Genomic DNA, 21518 nt, shown 5'->3' with positions numbered 1-21518 from the left:
ACGCAGCGATAGGAGTTTGCACAAAGTCAACTGATCGATGTGGTGACAGCGAGGTGTTGAAAACATACATCGGCTAAATTGACTCAGAACATGTGAACAACTCATGTCGTCATGGAGCCTGTGTGTAAATCAGTAGAGTGATGTCAGTATGTGGAAGAAAAACTGCACCTGTTGTGTCTAATTTTCTCAAAGGGGAAGTCGTATATTCAGCCACCATTTAGATGTCATCACCAGAGGCAGCTCAAGGATATTTAGTCTACTGTGGTTAGTTATTTGGAGAGGGCAAAATGTGTACTACAATAACATCTATTCATTAAGTTGCTTGGAGATCAGGTTAAAAATATATATGTTATTTTGGAAATTGCATGTTTCCCACCTAAGAGGCAATACTTCAAATGATAATTTAAGCTTGATAAAGAGGCGAATTGTCTGCAGTAACTCCCTAAATCAAGCTTGTTTTAATTAAGGTAATGTTAACCTTTTAATGTCTCAGAAAACACACCAGTGGTCACAGCTCCTCTGGATTAATAACACTAATTCATATATTGAGAGGAAGACCTACTTGACCTGTTATCACAAGTTCTGTAACTACAGATTTGCAAAGAAAACAGGTCCACCCAACATTACAATCCACTTCACTTCTGCAATATCTCAGGCTGAGGACATAAAGTCTTCAACAACCGCAGATTAACACAAAGGAGACCTAACCATCAATACAGGCAGCCAATAAAGAATTTGCCCACAAAATCACACATTAAATGCCCAGTGCAAACACACATCACACAAATAGATGGTTGCACAGTAATCATTACAAAGGACAACGTATTAAGCACCTATAAGAACCATTATGCTTAAATAGTTTTTTTTAGTAAGATAACACACTTGATACAGAATCATAACACATAACTATTTTCCATGAAAATCTATTATTGGTTTGTCTTAAAACTCATTCACTGTAACGTTACATTATTTGATACCTCCAAGTCCCGAAGAATAGCATTAACTTTGTACTTAAATAACATAACAGAGCAACAGGTAACAGGTCTTACCTTAAACCGAGTGTTTGTTCTGGTCTTCCTCTGTGCAGAAGCCCCATCACATAAGGAAACACACCGGGTTATAGTTCATCTTATTCTTATGATAGTTCATTTTTCTGGCCACAAATGCAAACTTGGAGACGGGGCGCTCACAGGTGAACTCGCTGGACTTGATTGAAGGGAAAGCTAAACTAGCATAAAAACAAACTTTAAATATCAGTCGCCGTTTTGCTAACTGTATCCTACTGTCACCAAGTTGTCCTTAACAATGGTGCTTTCATCGTCCTCGTCATTTTTGTTGCTGTAGTTTTCATTTTTCTTGTGTATTTGTTCAAGAATTATTGAACATTTTTAGCCCATGCCGTTTCTTCCAAATTGTTAGGCTATACCGCCATCAGTACACAACCGGAAGTAGTGTTTTGTTCATAACGCAGTGTTTGTGCAGAAACGCCCCCTGGTGGTGGGGAATGAAATACAGAATAGCACAATAAGTCAATATTATGCTTATTTCATGCAGTTTCTGCAAAAACCAGGGCATAAATAAATACCGTAACCTTACATTTATATACAATTTTTAGGGAACTAAATGAGAGTAATTGAAGATAAGTTGTCTGTTGAGCATATGTATGGTAGATACAACAAGAATGACTTTTCACCAGTTTCAAGATCAGCAGTTAAAATACTGGAGATTGACAGGTAAGAAAATCAATAGATACAGAGATACACATATAATCTTCATCATTATAGCTTGTGTAGTTTAATCTTTAACACATTACACTCACATACCACCCAGTATACAACAGTATCAATTAATCCTGAGCAGACATCAATATTTTGGCCATTTATTTAGAGACCTCAGCCCTGTAAGGTTAGTGATTGAGTTTATGCCGACTTTAAAGCACCAATCAGGAAGAGCACAACGTGAACATGACATGAGCAATGTTCAGACATGTTTAAATGCATCCTCGCTTTTATAATTGTCTTGTCTTTATATGCTTACAACTCCTACTGGACCTCCAGTCTGTATCATCCATACAGCAATGAATACGTTTGATAGTTAGTTTACACAGCATGTCAATGGACACTTTCCTCTGTCACACACTCATCTTTATTGCCAAATCAAAGTAAGGATTCATTTTTGATTTGCCTGAACAAAGCCACATGAGTAAAAGCTTCATTTAAGATTGTAACTCCTGCTTCAAAGTGCTCACAACAGGAAAGGCTAGACAAAATGCAGATAAAGATGTGTGAAAAAAGTGGTATAGAGTTACAAATCACCAGTATAAAACGAAACATTCAGCAATTGATAAAGCACAAAATGCGGCTTTTAACATCAGTGTGAAAATTGATTATAAATAATAAATCACATTTTTCTGATTTAAGTTTAAAAGTAAAAAAAAGTTCTGATGTACAAATAGACTTACAAACTTCAGTTTAAAATGCCTGATCATTACAACTTTATCTAACTATAAATGTGTAATGCTTATCAAAGTGCACCAGAAGTTTTATTGATGCTGGTGGATTGAGAAGGCAAAACCCATGTACCCTACAGTATCTACACTTTTCACATTCAGACTAAGGCAAGTAGATAAAATGCCCAAAACGGTTTATAGTAAAGTGAAAAGGTCAAAAGCATCACAGCGTTAACGACTCAAATGAACTTAATGACATCTATAGCTTATAACAATCACATACAGCGAAGCATACAAATCTCTGAAATGACATGCAGTTATGTTCAGCCTTAAAGCACTATGGATTTACATGTATTATTCACATTGATGCAAGGATCACGTATCTTCAACTCTTGATTATCATTAGATATTGATGATATAAAAGATCTGTTCGATAAAACCTGATCGTCACAAACGCTACATGCTGCTTTTCAATGCACCTTTCCTTGTTTCAATAATAGTTTGTGCTCTATTTTTTTGTATTTGTACCCGCTGTATTTGTGTAGAGTAGGAATCTGAAGACTGTCTGAGCTTCCATGGTGCACCTACGCTCCCAACAGTGTATTTTCGCTGAAGCAGTTTGATTCTAAGCTGTTGTAAATTGGTGAAGTCAAGTTAGCAGAGGCAGATGTGAACCTGTATTGCTCCATTATAATGCCGAAGAAATAGTGCAGTGGAAATGTAAACCTAGTATCTGAGAAGTGTGTGGTTCTAGCCCCCTCAGTTTAGCCCCCTGACAGTGTCCTATAGGCATGGTAAATGTGGTGTTTGTAGTATTATGTTACTTTCTTTTTTTGGTCCATTGAAGCAGTGTCACACCACCCTTTGCAGGATGTAGAGGATGCCGATGCTGTCGATGGTGACGAAGGTGGAGAAGTCGGAGGAGACGTGGATCCTCTTCAGCGCTGTTCCCCTCGGAAAGAAGGTCTGCAGAGCCTTGCCTTTCTCCACATCCCACCACTGGACAAAAAGAGAGAAAGAAAGACAGTTGAAATGCTTTGGACTTTAAACAGACATCGCAGTTGCAGACAATCTTGGACTGAAAAATAATCAAGAACCGCGTTAATTAGTGAGCTTTAGAGGTGCTGATAGGTGGATTTTGTTACCGTTTCCAGTATTTATGCTAAGCTAACGGCGCCCAGCTGCAGCTCCATAGTAACCTTCATGTGTAAATGTGTCTCAGTTTTCAGAATTTCTCTCAGAACTCTTTAATAATCTATGAAAGTGTGTTGTTCGCAATAGGCTTTTTCTGAATCAGAACTTTGAGACAAACACAGGAAGAGAGAGACTGTCTTTTATTTGCTGCCAAAGAAACCATGATGAATTTAATGGTATTATATTACCAGACTGAAACTCACACAAACACTCTTCCTCGGGCTCCATCAACACACACACACACACACACACGTACCAAACCCCCACCAGCTTTTCTGAGTGATTCCGTTTAATCTCGGTTTAAAGTTGACATTTTCCATTGAAGCTCCATCTCACTGGGATGAATCATGAAAGGCACATCAAGTCCATCATTCATACTCTGCCACGCCGTGTGTGTGTGTGTGTGTGTGTGTGTGTGTGTGTGTGTGTGTGTGTACATTCAACTTTGACAATAAACATGTTAACTTCACACCAATATGTTCCCTCTTCCTTCTGAATAAAATATGACGTTAATGAAATCAATAGGTTGAAGCTTATGATGGTGTCGGATGTTTTTGTTCTAAGGCTTTAGTGTTGGAGTGTGTGTGTGTGTGTGTGTGTGTGTGTGTGTGTGTGTGTGTGTGTGTGTGTTTGTAAAAGAAACCAGGCCAACTCTGCAGGCTCTCGACAGACAGGCGGACAGACACAAGAGGTGGTGGCAACAGATGTCTAGTTTAAAGAACAATCTCCACACACACACACACACACACACAGTCCATTAATCACGATAAGACATCATTTAAATAGAGCTAATATGCATATTCCTGATATTGCATCAAAACAAGATATATGCCTAAGGTCTCCCCACAGATTGCCATGCTATACAGTTAATATACTGTGTGTGTGCGTGTGCGTGTGTGTAAACTGAAAATGGCTCAGTTTATTTCTGTTGCTGGCTGCAGGCGGTTGGCCATACTTCTGCTGATTGGACTTCCTCCACAGCAAGCTATTATAACACACACACACACACACACACATATATGTACAAACATCACACACGCACACACATGCTCACACACACAAACAAACCTAATTGAAGCTGGTAACTAATAATGGAAAGGCTTCACACTGACTTTGCCATCTTTGAATTTTGTAAAAAGAAGGTAGACATATTAAATGATAGGAGTACAAAAATGAACCTGGAATAAATGCTACCATAACATATTATGTGCAAAATGTTGGACTCCAAGAAAAACAATTCTGCTCCAGCTGGGAAAAGTAATAAACGAAAACCAATAGATCTCTGAAATAACACTCAGTATGTCATAGTTTGCTGTGCAATATCGAACCCATTTACTCATGAGGTAAAAACAAAATGTGTTCCTACATAATGATATCTAATTGGTGGTTGAATATGAAGTGGTTCTAATTTAAAAGTCTCTTGAATTCCCATAAACGTGTTTCTTTACTTTCCATTTGTAAAAATAACTCTCATTATTAACACTCTGTTTTCTTTTTCGCTAACTCCTTGTAATCAACATTACGCTTGCATCAATCTGCATCAATGCCAGAGAAATGTGAGATGTTTTCAGGTGTTGGACCAGCTGTATAATGAACAAATCAAAAGGTCAAGTCTGACTAAATATAAAAATACCCCATTATCTGTGACAGACTTTCGTTGATTTGACTTCCACACACAGGTCAGATCCAACAATAAACCTGTATAAATGTTATGTTTAAGAAAGAGAGCTGTAAGAGTCAGACCCATAGGTATAAATAATTCACTGTGCAAAGAGTACTCTCCTCATATCTCTGGCATTTTATCTAGGATCACTCAGGAATCAACATTTTACACAGCTAGCTTTAAAAAATTACTATAATTTGGAAAGAATTAGATCAAATTAACAGTAGGATGCTGAATCTGAGGGGTGCTGTGTAATTTCCTGCTGCCCTCGAGGCTAAACGTGACCTTTAGTCGAACCAATTAATTTCAACATGGTTCATAAATAAGAAACATTAAGGCTGAATCACATGGCTTAACACTGTTATGATTAATCATTGCTTTGTGTGCTAACAATCCTCTGAAGATTACTGGACCACATGAGGTCTTTGATGGTGAGAAACAGAAGCAAAACAACTGCAGTCTTCATTTACGTAAACAGTTACAGCTTCTTGTATTTTGTCTCAGGCTTTAACACAGATTTACAGACGCACCTGATCGGGGTGTTTGTTCCTTTTTTCCTACATATTTGAAAACTCTTCTTGTTTCCCTGACATTGTAACGTGTTTCTGATCCACCAACTGCTGAAGTGAAATAAAGACATCCTGACAAATCTCAGTGGTTTTCATTCATACAAGATGACAGTTTAAACACTTGTTAAATACACATGGTCTTTAACATAAGATAACATAAGATAAGACGTACTTTATTGATCCCAAATGTGGGCATTTTTGCGTTGCAGCAGCATAATTAACAAAACAAGGCATTGCATATAAGGAGAAATTAAACAGTATAAATAAACAATACTAGAAATTAAACATCTCAAAATATACAGTAGACTGTGAAGATAAAACATCTATAAACTCTGACAATAAAACACTATTGAAGGGCTTTAGACACAATATAAAGCAGTACACATGTAGTGTAATGCCACATCTGATTCCCTTTAAATCTTACTAGGTCAAATTGTATAACATAAATATACAGCAGCTCTTCACTGCTAGCTCTAAAACTAAATACAAATTGTGGAAATCCGTGGTAATGTGCATGGTTTTACTTTCTTTTAGATGTATTGTAAGCTGGCGTCTTTGTGAGTGTGTGGTTGATGTGAGAAACGTTGAAAGAAAAGCGCTTTTTTCCCGGCGCCTAAACTATCAACTGTTGGAATCCCTATTTATGGACAACTATAACGTCCAAGAGCGTCCACGTCTGAAATGACTGTGAAAATATGGACATTTTCCAGTTGACTTGTGTGATAAGGTCAAGTTCAATCTGATTGTTACACATAATCAGTTCAGGATGATTGTTTCAACAACAGGGAAGCTACAAATCAAGTACTGACCATTTGGAGTAAAAAACGTATTATGTTTTATGTTAAATCACCAAATATGACCATGTATGGTTCTTTTGGCCTTTATAAAAGACAAATGAATGTCCTGTCCTGATGTGGTTGATGACACAGGTTGCAACATGTACTTTGTTTTTGTACAGATTATTCAATATAGATTACATTTTGATTGTTTTGAGAAAGGGGGAGATGTGTGGCTGGATGAAGAAAGACAGACAGATAAAGATGATATGGATAGAGAGGTAAAACAAGGATAGAAAGGAGGCAAAGAGACACTTGGTTAAAGTGTAATTTTATCTGAATAGAAGAAAAGATGGCTGCCGGCTGCTGAAACCCTGACAGCTTGCGCACACACACGCCTATGTATAAAAACAGACAGACTGAGAGGAGGGAGAGAACAAGTGGAGTCGAAGAACAACACCCAATCCAAAGACAAACAAAAGCAACAGACGAATGATGAAACGCCGTGACGAAACTGAAAAGAAAAAAGGGGAAAAAACACTCCATTTCTCCAACTGGCTATACAAAAAGGATTAGGAGAAGAATACATGTTTTAACGCTTCAGCTGGCTCGATGGAGGGACAGAAAGTGTGAAAATGCTGCTGCCTGAGATAGAAATTGACTATGAAGGGGAGAAAAAGGCCGAAAAATCACTATGTTGAATCTTTTACAGCAGAGAAGACTATACTCGTACAAGCGTGATACGAAGAAATAGGAGTGAATAGTGCAATTTCTTTGATTTAAGATAAAGAAAAGCGAGAGGTAAAAGATACATGCCCACAAAGGAGCACTGAACAAAGCGGCAAATTCAGATTAAAGATGGTGTAAACACAAAAACACATTCATCATAACAATGGTGACACAGAAGATAAGTCTGTTTCCAGAAGGTTTCCTGCTCTCTTATGGGAAATGGCAGCAGTGTTTTGTGCGTGACACAGAGTGCTCATATCGTCAGAGCAGATGGCTGAAGTGCTGATATCAACACCATCATCATTGATTTATGGGGAAGCTAGTGTCGCGCATGGATGCTGAAATGACTTTACAGTAAGTGTGCTTCTGCGTTATGGTTGTTATTGAGAGGAGAATACCCCTGGGCGTGTTTACTGTGTGGTTGTCCTCTTCACAGTGGGTTGAAAACGTTTCTAAACATTCAGCACATCGTCCTCGCTTCCTCCCGGGCAGAGGCAGCTGAAATTAACTTAAAGTGGACCTATCATGCTATATTTAAATGATATATTGTAGGGCCATACCTATATAAGGTATATTTATACGTTTCTGTTTTCAAAATACCAAACAGATCATGCATTTTAGCCATGCCTCATTTCGCTCTATGTGCTGTTTGCTGTCTACGGGTCTGATTCTGCTGACCACGCCCCCCTGCAGGAGAGGGGAGACGTGCTCTGATCAGCTGCTGGGCTGTCAGAAGAGGGGGAGAAAAAGAGATCTCCGTCCTCCGTGTTTTATTATATAGAGTCAAATCAGATCAAATCAAATCAAATCAAGGTTTATTTATAAAGCACATTTAAAAGCGATTTTTGGTCGGGCCAAAGTGCTGTACATGTAATAACTACAATCACATAAAAACACATTTCTATAATCACAATAAAAGACAATAAATTACAACAGATATTTAAAAAGAAAAACACAGGGAAAAGTCAGGAGTCGTGCTCCGCTCTGACTAAAAGGCCAGGGAGAAGAAGTGTGTCTTAAGAGTAGATTTAAAAACCCCTAGGGTCTGGGCCGACCTCACATGGAGGGGCAGAGTGTTCCAGAGCCTAGGGCCAGCTGCTGCGAAGGCTCGGTGCCCTCGGGTTTTGAGCCTGGTCTTGGGCACTATCAGCAACAGCTGGTCAGCAGACCTTAAAGCTCTGGCTGGGGTGTAGCGCTGGAGGAGTTCAGCAATATAGGCCGGAGCCAGCCCATTTAGTGCTTTAAAAACAAATAAAAGGAGTTTAAAATCAATTCGGAACCGAATTGGAAGCCAGTGCAGTGAGGCCAGAATTGGGGTGATGTGGTCACGCTTTTTGTGGCCAGTGAGTAGACGTGCAGCTGCGTTCTGGACTAGCTGCAGGCGTTTAATTGACGCCTGGTCCATACCCACGTACAGAGCGTTGCAGTAGTCCAACCTCGAGGTAACAAAGGCATTAATAACCCTTTCCAGGTCCTCAAACGATAAAAACGACTTAGTCTTGGCCAATAGTCGTATTTAAAAAAAGCAGGTTTTGACTACGCTGCTGACCTGCTTATCGAATTTAAAAGTGCTATTGAAGGTCACTCCAAGGTTCGTGACAGAGGGGAGGATATTATTTTTGAGGGAGCCCAGAATATCAACCTGGGAGGCTAGAGGTTGGGGTCCAAAAAAGATAACCTCAGTCTTGCTCTCATTGAGGTTGAGGAAATTTTGGCTCAGCCAGGATTTGATCTCTGCTAAGCAGTCCATCAACTGCTGTAATGAGTTAACATTTGAATTGAGTGGCAGATAGATCTGTACATCGTCGGCGTAGCAGTGGAAGGGGATGTTGTGTTTTGTGAGAATTGAACCTAGGGGCAGTATGTACAGTAGAAAAAGGATGGGGCCCAAAATCGAGCCTTGGGGAACCCCACAGGTAAGAGGGGCTTTAGCAGAGGAGAAGGCACCTAGCTGCATTGAGAAGCTACGGTCTGTCAGGTAGGACCTGAACCATGCAAGGGCAGAGCCTGTGATGCCAGCGGACTGTTCAAGCCGTGACAACAGGATGCTATGGTCCACAGTGTCAAAGGCAGCTGTCAGGTCTAACAGCACCAAGACAGCTGGGCTACCTGAGTCGGCGGCTAGGAGCAGATCATTAAAAACTCTTAAAAGGGCTGTTTCAGTACTGTGCATGGGTTTGAAGCCAGACTGAAACTTTTCATGGATGGATGGAGTCGTTATTCATTTGTTTTAAAACTCAATAAATAACAAAGAAGACCTTTGACCGGCACTTTTCTCATTTTGTCCGGAAGATTTAAACTTTAACGGACATCTTGACCGGCGAAAGAAACTGAAACTGAAACTCTGCCGCACGGTCCCCTCGTTCCTTGGAAGAGGCGGAGAGGTGGGTGTTTGTCATCTGCTGGTGGACTAACCGGAGAGAATTACAGTGCTTGCCTCGGCGGGGAGGGATTGCATTGAATTAAAGCAGCGGGAGCAAACGCTCGGGGAGGGAGAAAAAAAGCCACAGCGGAGAATAAACAGTCTTCTTCGCTGCTTTTGTGGCAGACTACAGCGCCACTTACAGGCCTGGCATATGTACTACAGCGTCTCCAGCGCTTTCGGGCGGCAATGGCCGGCCGTGGCCCAACCCCACATTCCCCTGATAGGTGGAGAGTTGGCCCAATAGCCATAGCGCCACCGTCCTGACGTCAGGACAGTGTTCAAATCTGGATCAGTTTTTATCAGGTCCGTTGCAGCCCCTTTTTTAGAGATTTGGGTATGGAGGAAAATAGAGAGGGTTGTGTTTTCTGACACTTGGTGAGTTCCCTGGAACACCGGGGACACATATTCATGTATAAAAGACGTACAAAAGTGCATTTTGCATGATAGGTCCCCTTTAAAGAAGGTTTGGAAAATGGGTTTACGGCAATGTTGGGCTCTACGTTACGTGAATACTGATGCAAGGCACGCACAGGCTGCAGTTAGGGTGAAAATATGTTGTGAAATGACGTGATTGCATTTTCATTAGTGTATTATATTGTAAAATGAATCAGGCGAATGCAGGTGATGTTATAGAATAATTCAACGGACATTTGAACATAAAACAACTTTTACTGGCTGAATTCACAATCACACTGTGAGTAAGGGGGGAAGATGACGTAGTTTTACCATTTTATCGACTTTTACTGTTGGATTTCACAATTTATTTGACATTGAAAACTGACAGAATTAGAAAAGTAATAGAGTTTAAATCGCTATAATCTAAAAATGTGCAATAATAAATAAATTGGGCACAATAACAGCCAAAGCTAAAAAAAATATATATATATATATAATAAATTAGAAAAAGTACATGAAAAAACAATCAGCAAAGGATTTCTAAATATAGTTCAACACCAGCGGACAAAAACAAGATGAAAGAGACGGAAGATAATACTAAAATAGTCATGGAGTCATGACAGAGATGTATCATTTAAACATACATCTATTGTTCAGCTGTGGATGCAGTGTGTGGTTGATTTGTCTTATTCTATACTGACAACTGTTTCTAATATTTAGTACCCTCAACATAATACAATATTAGCAACACCACAAACAGCAGCCTCTTAGAGGACCATCGACACCTCTCTAATCATAAGGGGCTTTATTGCAGGACAGTAATTCATCTCAGCTAGCTGTACCTAAAATAAATAAATAAACCTGCAACTGAGTGCACATTGATGTTAGAAACATATTAATATCATGATATTGATTTCAACCAGAGGAAACATTTGAAAAGCTTTTGATTCAAAGATGTTGATTCGAGTCTGAAACTCAATCATACATTGAATTAAAGAATATTGATTATGTGACATAGAAGGGAGAATAATGAAGAGGCCAGAAGTAGGAGGTGGAGAGTACACTGAGCAATTTGAAACGTTGACTTTGAGTGTAACGAGTGATCCGATTTGTTGGAAAACGTGATCCTAGACAACAAGAGGTGATTCTGTGTTCGCATCTTAGCCACGCTGTTCTGATTATCTTCCTCTCATGCACACGAAGAGTGAGAATAACCCTGATTCACTGCAGCTTCCAGCACTAAACCTGCTCCGACAGGCGCTCTCCGTTAGCGCTCCTGAAGCTAAATAGGTCTGCTCATCCAGGCTACCTGAGGGAGAGTCGGCAGCCATTACATAACGGAGATACCTGTCCGTGTGTGTTCTCGTGGAACGCTGAGGTGTGAGCGAGCGCACAGAAGCGGCTTTCAAAAAAAGGGGTGGAGGAGGAGTAATTTATCTTCTTCCGACATAAATAGCACAGATACAGAGTCCAGGGGGAATAGGAGCAGATTCTACACTTCATGAAAACTCATAAAGACTCTACAGCTAGCAGCAGGAGCACAATGGACGGAGGCAGAAGGTGTGTGTGTGTGGGGGGGGGGGGGGGGGTAAAGGAAGAGGGGGACCAGCTAGGGTAGATACAGACCTTTTTGCAAGGCCACCTCCGTTTCAGAAAGAGAAACTAGGGATTAAGAGTGTGCGTGTGCGTGTGCGTGTGTGCGTGTGTGACCAGGCCAAGAGGGAAACAGAGAGGGAAACAGTACGACACCGAGGTTGAATTATTAATTCAAGGTTCTTCCAATGAAATATTGATGCTCAGGCAATCCTCACATCTCTCCTCACACACCTGCTTTCTTTCTGTACTTTCCTACATGCTTATTTCCACCGGCAACACTCTTGCATTACAGATGTGAAAGGAAAAACAGTGAGGAAATGAAAATGCATCGAAGGTAGCAGGGAAGAAGGTTTTACATCCTTGTATTAAACAGGCTGTTACTATTTCCATTTATTTTTCTTTCTCTCACACTTGAGGGCACACAGAGGAAGGGAGAGGCAGATCCATGAAAAGAAAACATGATAGAAGGAAACCAAAAGAGAAAAGGGGAACAGTGAGCTGGTGGGGGGAAAGTGGAGCTGGAATAAAGGGATATCTAAATATATAGATGATGTGAGTGTGAAACAGACTAAGGTGATGCAGAGAGAGAAGAACAGAGTAGAGCTTTTTACACTAGCAATTTCCCCTGAACCATGGACAGGTTCATCACTATAGAATATAGTCATGATATCACTTGTTTATCAAACGATGATGCAAAGTGCAGTTTTAGGCAACCTAGTGATTTAGTTTGCAGTCGATTGTACCATGTAAGGTATAATGCACAGCGAGCAGCTCATTATGTGAAATGAACCCCATCTGGATACCGGAGATCTTGAATCACACTAAATATGTTATATAGTTATTTACTAAAGAAATCAATAATTTGACTTCTTATTTTGTATTGATTTTAAAATAAATTGTATTGCTTCCTTTAAAAATATCAGCGTCCATAGAAGCGCTCTGTTATTGCAAAATAACACACTTTAGTTATTAATGAACTAATCAGAGCCGTATTCAACATGGCTGTGGAATAAAATCCATTTGACTTTTCCCCATAGATATTCAAAATGAATGCAGAGCAAGTTTTTTTACCAGCACTTAAAAAGGGATACTTTCACATTTTGGATTTCTATATACACATTTGTAACTCCTGTTTTATTTGTGGGAGATAACATTTTTGTGTCTCACCAGTTTCGAGACCGATCACTTCTCATACAAACTATTTTCTGGCAACAGCCGCAAATTCATTTCTGATGAGAACAGCTGTAAGCAAGGCGAGGATAAAGGTTAAGAATGCAGGGTGAAAAGAGCAGAAAAAGACTGTGAATAAAGTTAAGAAAACGAGACAAAAGGACAAGGAGTTTAAGACAAAAAAAGTAAAGTAGGAAAGGCGACTCAAAGAAATATAGTTGGATGAAGTCATGAAGCGTGTGTGCATCTATAGTTTACAGAGCATTCATCCTCCATCTCCTCTCTGCCCCAGTTCGCCTCGCTGTGATTCGCTCACACAAAGGCCTTATTCTCCATCCAGAGATACAATTAACCCCGTCTTAACGAGCAACGCAGGGGAAACAACTGCCTCCTGGAGACAGATCAATATTTCACCAGCTTGGGTTTATACCCCAAGCCTGACAACAAGAGCACGGAAACCAGGCCACGTTCCAAACTTAACTCTTTCAAAGTTCTTCACTTTGTCTCGTGTGGAAGAGAATCACCGTCACAGGGAAAATATATCTAGTCCGGATGCATTTTGACCACATGAGGAAGAACGTGTGCTGAAAAATAGAACAATGAGGGAAAAGATTAATGCATTTTCAGGAGCTGTTTTGCATCCGATGTGTGTGTAGGTATTTTTAGAGGCAGGTCTACGCTGGAGCAGCACTGCAGGGCGCTTACTTCTGAAACAGCGTGACGGATGAAAAGCGTTGAATGGAATCAAAAGTGGGAATGAACCGACGCGGTGGCCTGTTCCTCTTCCTCATTTGCATACACGTCCCCTCAGAAACAGCTGTCATCTAAATGAGTTATTTCCATCTACGGAGCAATTTCAAAGGAGGCGGGGGCGCAAATTCCAAGGTAGAAAGCCAAGGAGTGCAACTAGCCCTGTTAACTAACATACAGCAGCATTATCACCCAAGAGGAGGGTCTTTATGCTGCAAATGCAAAGGCTGCTGGGAGATCAGATGGGAGGTTAATGAACCCCGGGAGGGAAATCAGTCATTTATGTGTCCAGGAAGTCTTCTTCAAAGCAGCGCGGAAACTTGAAAAGACAACAAAACAAGAAATCCAGTCGTTGAAGAACAGCTATTAATAAAGAATATCAGAAGACTATTTATAAAGCGTCCTGTGTTCATGTTTTTAACAATAATAAGACATAAACTCTGCAGGAATCATTCATCGCTACAGGACTGGACGTTTCAAAACTCTCCTGCATGCATTTTGTGGACAGCACATTAACTTTGAAGGGATAAAAAAAATATATACGACACTCAAAGTCAGCCATACTGTAAATCTGAGACACAGGAGTGAAAGGTGAGCCGTGCTGCGTGTCCATTTCAGTCAGAAGATGGGACAGTTTTACAGTGTAGCTGAATTAAAAGCCTGCTGCACCATTTCCCACGGAGCAATCAGGTCTGAATGTACGAGTGTTGAAGTAAACGCTTGTTTAACAGTTTGACATACAGTTGGAGCAGTAGAAGTGAAAGATTGATGGTAACTATGAAGTCTAAATGTGGCTTTCCTCTATGTGGAGACAGACTTTGTAAGTTATTACCAACTTAATTGTACATTAAGATGAATGTACTACAAGGTGTTTAAGTGTTAGAAGGGGGGGTTTTGCCACATCTCTTTCAACATAGTGGGAGTAAATACTCTGATTGGATTCTGCAAAGAAGTCTGGGTCCTACATTTCTAAGATGCCATGTCATGTAAAAGACAATGGCAAAACCATTTAGGGATGTTAACTTTTCAAATGTTATTCTCTCCCAGGTTATTATTTCTTTTGTTGTTTCTAATTGCAGCCTTTTCCACACTTCAGAAATCTGCTGTTTGAAACATAAGATACAATGCAGATTCTCGATCCATGTTCTCTGTTCTGGCGCTATCATAAAACTGGGATACTTTCTAAAATAAAAAAAGGCCGTGTGACCTGAACATCTTGTACTTCTGGGCACTCCAGGTTGGTTGGAATATGACAGCAGTGGAAGATAATGGCTTCACGTTTGATTCTTCTCAAATCTTTGTCCCTTAAATTTGAGTATTTTTTCTCAATATGTTTCTAGCGGCCCTGTTGATAATTTGCAACAAAACGTTTGAAGGTTCTGTGATCACGCCACAATATCTTAGCAATTTGGAGAGTGTTGCATCCCTCTGAAAGACACTTTACAATTCTTGACTTTTCAGAGTCAGTGAAATCTCTTTTTTGGCCTATTTTGCATGAGACAAAGGAGCTGCCTGATAATTATGCTCACCTTGATAGAGGGTGTTGATCTCCTTAGGCCAGACCCTCTCTCATTACACATACTCATCACCTGATATGCTTCAATCCAATACACATTCAAGTTTATACAGCTTGGAGTTGGAAAATATGCGTACAAATGATGATATGGTCACAATACTCACTAATAATTGTGCACACAGTGTATTTGTGACTTCGTACGGGGGAAACTGGGGGAAAGATAACTACCCGGAGAAAGACGAATGAACACTTGGACTGACTGATGTTCAGCCTCGAGAGAAAAGCACCGTTTTTTTTTTTGTCTTTGACAGTGAGTGAGAATGGAGACACATTTGCTTATGGCTATTATACAAGAATCTAGACTGCTAGATACCACATCCGTCCCTCAGAGAGGCGATAGCCTTTACTGTCCTCTCTGTCCTTTTCGCTCATTTTCCAACTGCTCGCTGATACGCAACTGTTTCTCAATCTTTGACACATTCCCGATCCATCACACGTCTCTTTAGGGAAGGTCAGTGCAACCTTCGCTCCATCATTTCATCACATCTCCCTGCCCTTCACCCCCCCCCCCCCCACTGCTGCTTCGCTTTGAGCCATGCTGAGAGTGACGACCGGCTGTAACACTTCATTAGGCGCGGAGGCCTCGTAAAGATGCGCGTAACGATGAAGGCTGAGGAAGCAGGAGAAACTGACACTTTATGGGTGAAAGGAGCGGCTTTTCTCTGACCTACTGTACAAAGTAAGCTTCTTTTTGGTGTGAAAATCGGAAAAGATTGTGAGTGAGGGAGGGCAGATTTAAACAGAAGGTCACAGACAAAGAAATTGGCAGCAAATAAATAACAAGTGAAGGTGTGAAACAGGGAGATAAGATGAGGGGAGAACAGAGGAAGAGCAGGTCTGATGGGAAGTCGGAGACGGAATAATAGGGAATGAAAGCGAGGGGAGCATAAAAAGGTGAGATAAGGTGAAATTGTGTTTCTCCCTTTCTCCTCCCTAACCGGCTCGGCTGATAAGTGATGTCTGACAATACTGGTGGCAGGGGAGAACTGTCATCTTAAACACTCCCATCCATCTGGGGAGACTCTGTGTGGAAGAGAGTGTGTACTACAAATGTCAGTATGTGACATGCAAGTGAATAAGAGTAGAAGCTGTGTGTGGCTTCAGACCTGTGTCAGTGAAGAATGGACCTGTTTTTTACTAGGAAAACCAACTATCGATCTACGGTTTCAACGTTGTATCCCTTTTTAAGAAATCTACCATGCTATGTTTTTAAAGAAAATGTGTCTTTAGGGTGACTTACAAAATCTGTCCAGGGACTACAGATGAAAAATAGCCTCTTGGCTAACTCTGGCACATTTACAGAAATGTTGATTAATGTGCACTGTCCCTGTTAAAATAAATGAATACATAAATAAAATAACCATTATTGGCGTTGAGCAAAAAATACTAGCATGCTGCTGCAAACTGCAAAAGGGCATTAATATAAATGTAGCGTGCAAGCTCTATATAATCAGTTGAACTCTGTAAAAGTCAGTTTACGATTGATGAGAGAAATCCATGTGAGATTCACAGGAGAGATTTGCATTGATTTACTGATGTCCACGGAAAATTCTTTGATATTGCCACAAAATCGTACCATGTTACGTCTTACTTTTGACAGTTAATGGCAGTTTTTCGCAAATATACATGCAACGCAACAGTGAAAGTAAAAGGAAATGATACTACTATACAAATCACATTTAATGTTAACGACACACATGACTGTGTTTAAAGGCTGCAACGTTTTTGCGGTAAAATGTCCCCTCAAGGATTCCTCTCAACAAAAAATCAACAAATCAATAAAGGCATAATGGTTGCATCAGGGAGTCCAAACAAACTGGAATAGGAGGATTAAGAGGAGAGAATGGACGCTGATGAGAAGGCTTCAGACAGCTGGCTTAGTGAAATGGACAAAGCTCGAGAGTACCAAGATATCGATTTATGCTAACCAAGAACAAGCCACTTCTCTGTCCACTCAGTTAATACACTTTCCAAATCTAAACTGTTTTAAAAAAAGGTTTCATCACAACTTGGTGTGAATTACTCTGGGCTTCTGGGCGTGTGTCAGGATGAGCCTCTTCACACCCCTCTTGGATCGTGACACTCTGAAAGATTGCCTCTTTGCCGTTGGGAGAGTGTGTTTGCGTGTGTGTGCGTGTGCGTGTGTGTCAAGGCCAGGTGTGAGACAGGTACAGCATTTCCTGGCAGGAGGAGCAGAAGGGAGGAGGACTGATGGGAGGCAGTGTAGGATGTAACAGCCTCGCAACACACACACACACACACACACACACACACACACACACACACACACACACACACACACACACACACACACACACACACACACACACACACACACACACACACACACACACACACACACACACACACACACACCACACACACACACACACACACACACACACACCACACACCACACACACACACACACACACACACCACACACACACACACACACACACACACACACACACACACACACACACACACACACACACACACACACACACACACACACACACACACACAATTTTGCAACCAAATGCTCCAATAAAAGCCCACATGTTGTGTTTTTTTTTGGTATTTGAAGTGAAGAACGTGTGATAGGAAGCATAAGAAATGTTAAACACTCACAGGGGATTGGACAAGCACATATACCCGTCACACAACCCGCTGCTTTTAATTACACACACACCATTCACACAAACATACAGTGATAAAACAGATCGAGAGGCAAAGACAAAACAAGGATCTTGAGAGATGATTAAAGGCAGGAGTACTGACAAAGACGTGTGAAAAACCACAGGGAAAAATAGGTAAACATTGCGTCTACACGGGGACCCGCAGATAGAAAGAGGCAAACAATAAGGACTGCTCAAGTTGCATCATATCAACACATCAACGTAGAGAGAACCATGGGAGACATCACCCGCTGTCACTTCTCCTGCTCTTACGCCACCGATAACATCATCATCCTGTTCAGCAGCCGCACACTGACTCATTCTGAAGAAAGGCTTCAGATGTTCAGAGCTGCGAGAGAGCATCTGATCGCTGAAACTGAATCACATCACGTTGAGAATAACATGCTCAACGTGCCTCCTCTGCTCTCTTCTGTTTTGTTTTTGTTCCCCAAGCTGATTATTTAGAGAACACAGTCACAGCTGTGAAGATTTGTGGGTACTTCAAATATACTATTGCAAGGAAAGCTGTAGATGCCTTTTCTGAATGGTGTATTCCAAGGAAATGGAGCCATTTCAATGGATCTAGATGGCAATCAATACAATCATGATTGCAGTCATTACACAAACAATGCTTAAGGGGTGTTTTAATGTTAACATATAATACAGATTATTTTAATTTTGCAGGTAATTGCAAATAAACAGATTGCCACAATTGTCTTTATTCTTATTTATTTGTCTTATGTATATGCAAAACAATCCATTGGCACTTAGAGCTACATGCTATTGTTGATTTGTGCTATATAATGTGGGAATCCTCCATCTCACGTAGAACATATTTAACATAGCATCTCTCCAACCATATAGGAACAAATAGAATATCAACATTTTAGAATATTTTTCAAGCTTTTAATTTTTTTATTTGATATGACACTGAGATGTCTCAGATGTTGTTATGGATAAGAACTTTTCAATATTCATAATCTTTTGACACATTGTAAATCTAAATGTACTGATAAGTGGAAAACAAGGGAAAACCAAAAGATTAGACGTCCCTAAAACAGATTGCCACAATTTTTCTTCTGTATACTGTATGCAAAGAATCCATTGGAGCTTTGGAAAACCAAAAGATTTGACGTGAAGTTATGGGAGAGAAACTCCCAGTGTGGTGAACGTTGGGATTTTAGCCTTTTCAGACCATTTACATGCACTCAAATCTATATAACACACTACAAAGGGCCTCTTTAGTTCAAGTCTTGGAAGCAGAAGCACAACAACAGATCTTATTTGCTACATGAATATCTTTCATCCCGTCTGTGAATGCTACTGCACATCGGCAGAAATATGAGGTCCACAGCAGCTTTGTTCATATGATAAAGATGCTATACTGTATATCCACATTAAGTATAATTGATCAGATTATGTGGTGGAAATGCATTCCTAACCACTAGTTTCTACTTCCCAAGAAGAAGAAAAAGTGTGTAGCGCTCAGCAAAGCCATTGTTCAGAGCTTTCATGGAATTCAAGCCAAACGTCAATAGCAATCAGTCTATGATCCAAATGCACATTTAACACAATCCAACTAATCCTCCATAATGAAATCTCTCTCTTACACCAGCTGAGGATAAACACAAACCAAATACCCCTGTGAGGAAGTCCAGATGATTGCTGAGCCTTTCTCCAAGAAGAAATAATTGGAACGGTTCGATGAAGACCTCAGTAAATATTTGATTTGATCACACTGCTTCATGAACACCATTTCCTTTTCATTGTCAACCCAACAACTCAGACACAAGGAACAGCTATGGGATGAGCAGGGATTTTTTATATTAACTTACTAATCAACACGTCTGTTTAAAGTTCTGTGCCCGAGTCTAATGGCCAAGATTTAGCTTCGAGACATTTGCTGTATCATGGCCCAGGCGATAATCATTAAAAGCAGATAGACAGTTAGATTATTATCCCCCTCCCTCACTCTGCAAGCCGTAATATCTGTCATGAGAGGTTGTCATGGTAATTACAGTGAAGGACAGAACGGCCTCTCATGGTTGTCCGGCCGACACACGGTACGATTCATCAATCAAAGCTCGCGGCTCTGGGGGGGGGATCACCCTTTAAGACAGGCAGCCATAATAATCCATCTCTGCTCCTCACACCCCCACGCTGATCCATCAAGTCAACACGCCTCGCTGGAGATAAGAGAGCGAGCAAAAACTCTGTGAAATAGAGTAATGGAGTGATCTCTTAGCCGATTCCCAGAGTAATTATGACTGTCATGGTGATGTGAGAGGCTGATGAGCAGCCCCGTCTGTGAAGTTTACTGATAAACAAATCATTTGGTCTGAGTGGAGTTTAATGTTAAGAACAGCTTGGTTTGAAGTCTGTTAAAGTAAAAAAAGAAAGAAGGGTAAAACAGTTCCCATTCTGTAATATAACTGCATATAGACTTACTCCAACCGGTCAAGTTGCTCTTTACATCCATTTCTGTCCAAAATGTCATCACCTCATTATTTAGACTGAAGTGTGAATTCTTGAGTTATTGCCAGAAACTAATTTTGTGAGTGACCTTGACCGAATTCTTATCAGTTCTTCCTTGACTCACACTTGAACTATTTGCCAAATGTGAAAAATTCCCTAAAGCCGTTCCTGGGATATTGCATTCACGGAAAAAATAAAAGCTGTGGTAAAAAGCAAAGCAGAGGGGAAACACCACATGTAATCATTTGTCTCAATTTTCTAAATACTATCTAATCAATTAACTTTGGAAAAATAAGATAAGGTCTCCCTTGTAGATGTTGAATTAACTAACTAACTAACTTAAGAGTCTAAATGTATATTTAGGGTACACCTAACTCTCAACAAAAAGCAACCATTTCCTCAAATGTTGACCTATTCCTTGAGGTTTCATGAAATATTTGAGCTCAAAATACTTTTTTTACAGTACATTCAAACCTTAAAGTCTCTTCTCTCACATATGATGTCATGCTATTTTGTCTAGTGTTCTTTATATCACCTCATCTTTCTTTTTAAGAGCCTACAGGGGGCGTTTTCTCTGCATGTGTAACTCAGAACATGTATGGGTTTTATGAAGCTATGTAGAGTTTTGCTTTATCCTATAAAATATATATATTTAAAACAGAATAAAGTTAACAAACTACTCTCATTATGTTCCAGCTTGTTTCCAGGCTTTATGATCATGACAACATGAATCTGCTGTGTTGTTGGCTATCTGTCTATAAAAAGCTGAACCACTGCCTTCAACATCTCTCCACACACACACACACACACACACACACACACACACACACACACACACACACACACACACACACACACACACACACACACACACACACACACACACACACACACACACACACACACACACACACACACACACACACACACACACACACACACACACACACACACACACACACACACACACACACACACACACACACACACACACACACACACACACACACACACACACACACACACCACACACACACACACACACACACACACACACACACACACACAC

The 21518-nt window shown here is 40.4% G+C and overlaps 1 protein-coding gene across 3 annotated transcripts in view; it reads right to left on the bottom strand.

Moving 5' to 3' along the window:
• Positions 1-1766: 1766 nt before the first annotated feature.
• Positions 1767-21518, bottom strand: part of apaf1 (apoptotic peptidase activating factor 1) — a 51205-nt gene continuing 31453 nt past the window's right edge. For all 3 annotated transcript variants that reach the window (XM_034133408.1, XM_034133410.1, XM_034133409.1), the window contains exon 27: positions 1767-3448. In XM_034133408.1, coding sequence (XP_033989299.1) covers positions 3302-3448 — 147 coding nt within the window. In that variant the 3' untranslated portion in view covers positions 1767-3301. The remainder of the gene's footprint in view (positions 3449-21518) is intronic.

Source organism: Trematomus bernacchii, unplaced genomic scaffold, assembly GCF_902827165.1.
Source record: "Trematomus bernacchii unplaced genomic scaffold, fTreBer1.1, whole genome shotgun sequence".
NCBI lineage: Eukaryota > Metazoa > Chordata > Actinopteri > Perciformes > Nototheniidae > Trematomus > Trematomus bernacchii.
The sequence above is the reverse complement of the archived record's forward strand: the minus strand, read 5'-3'. Positions and strand labels throughout refer to the sequence as shown.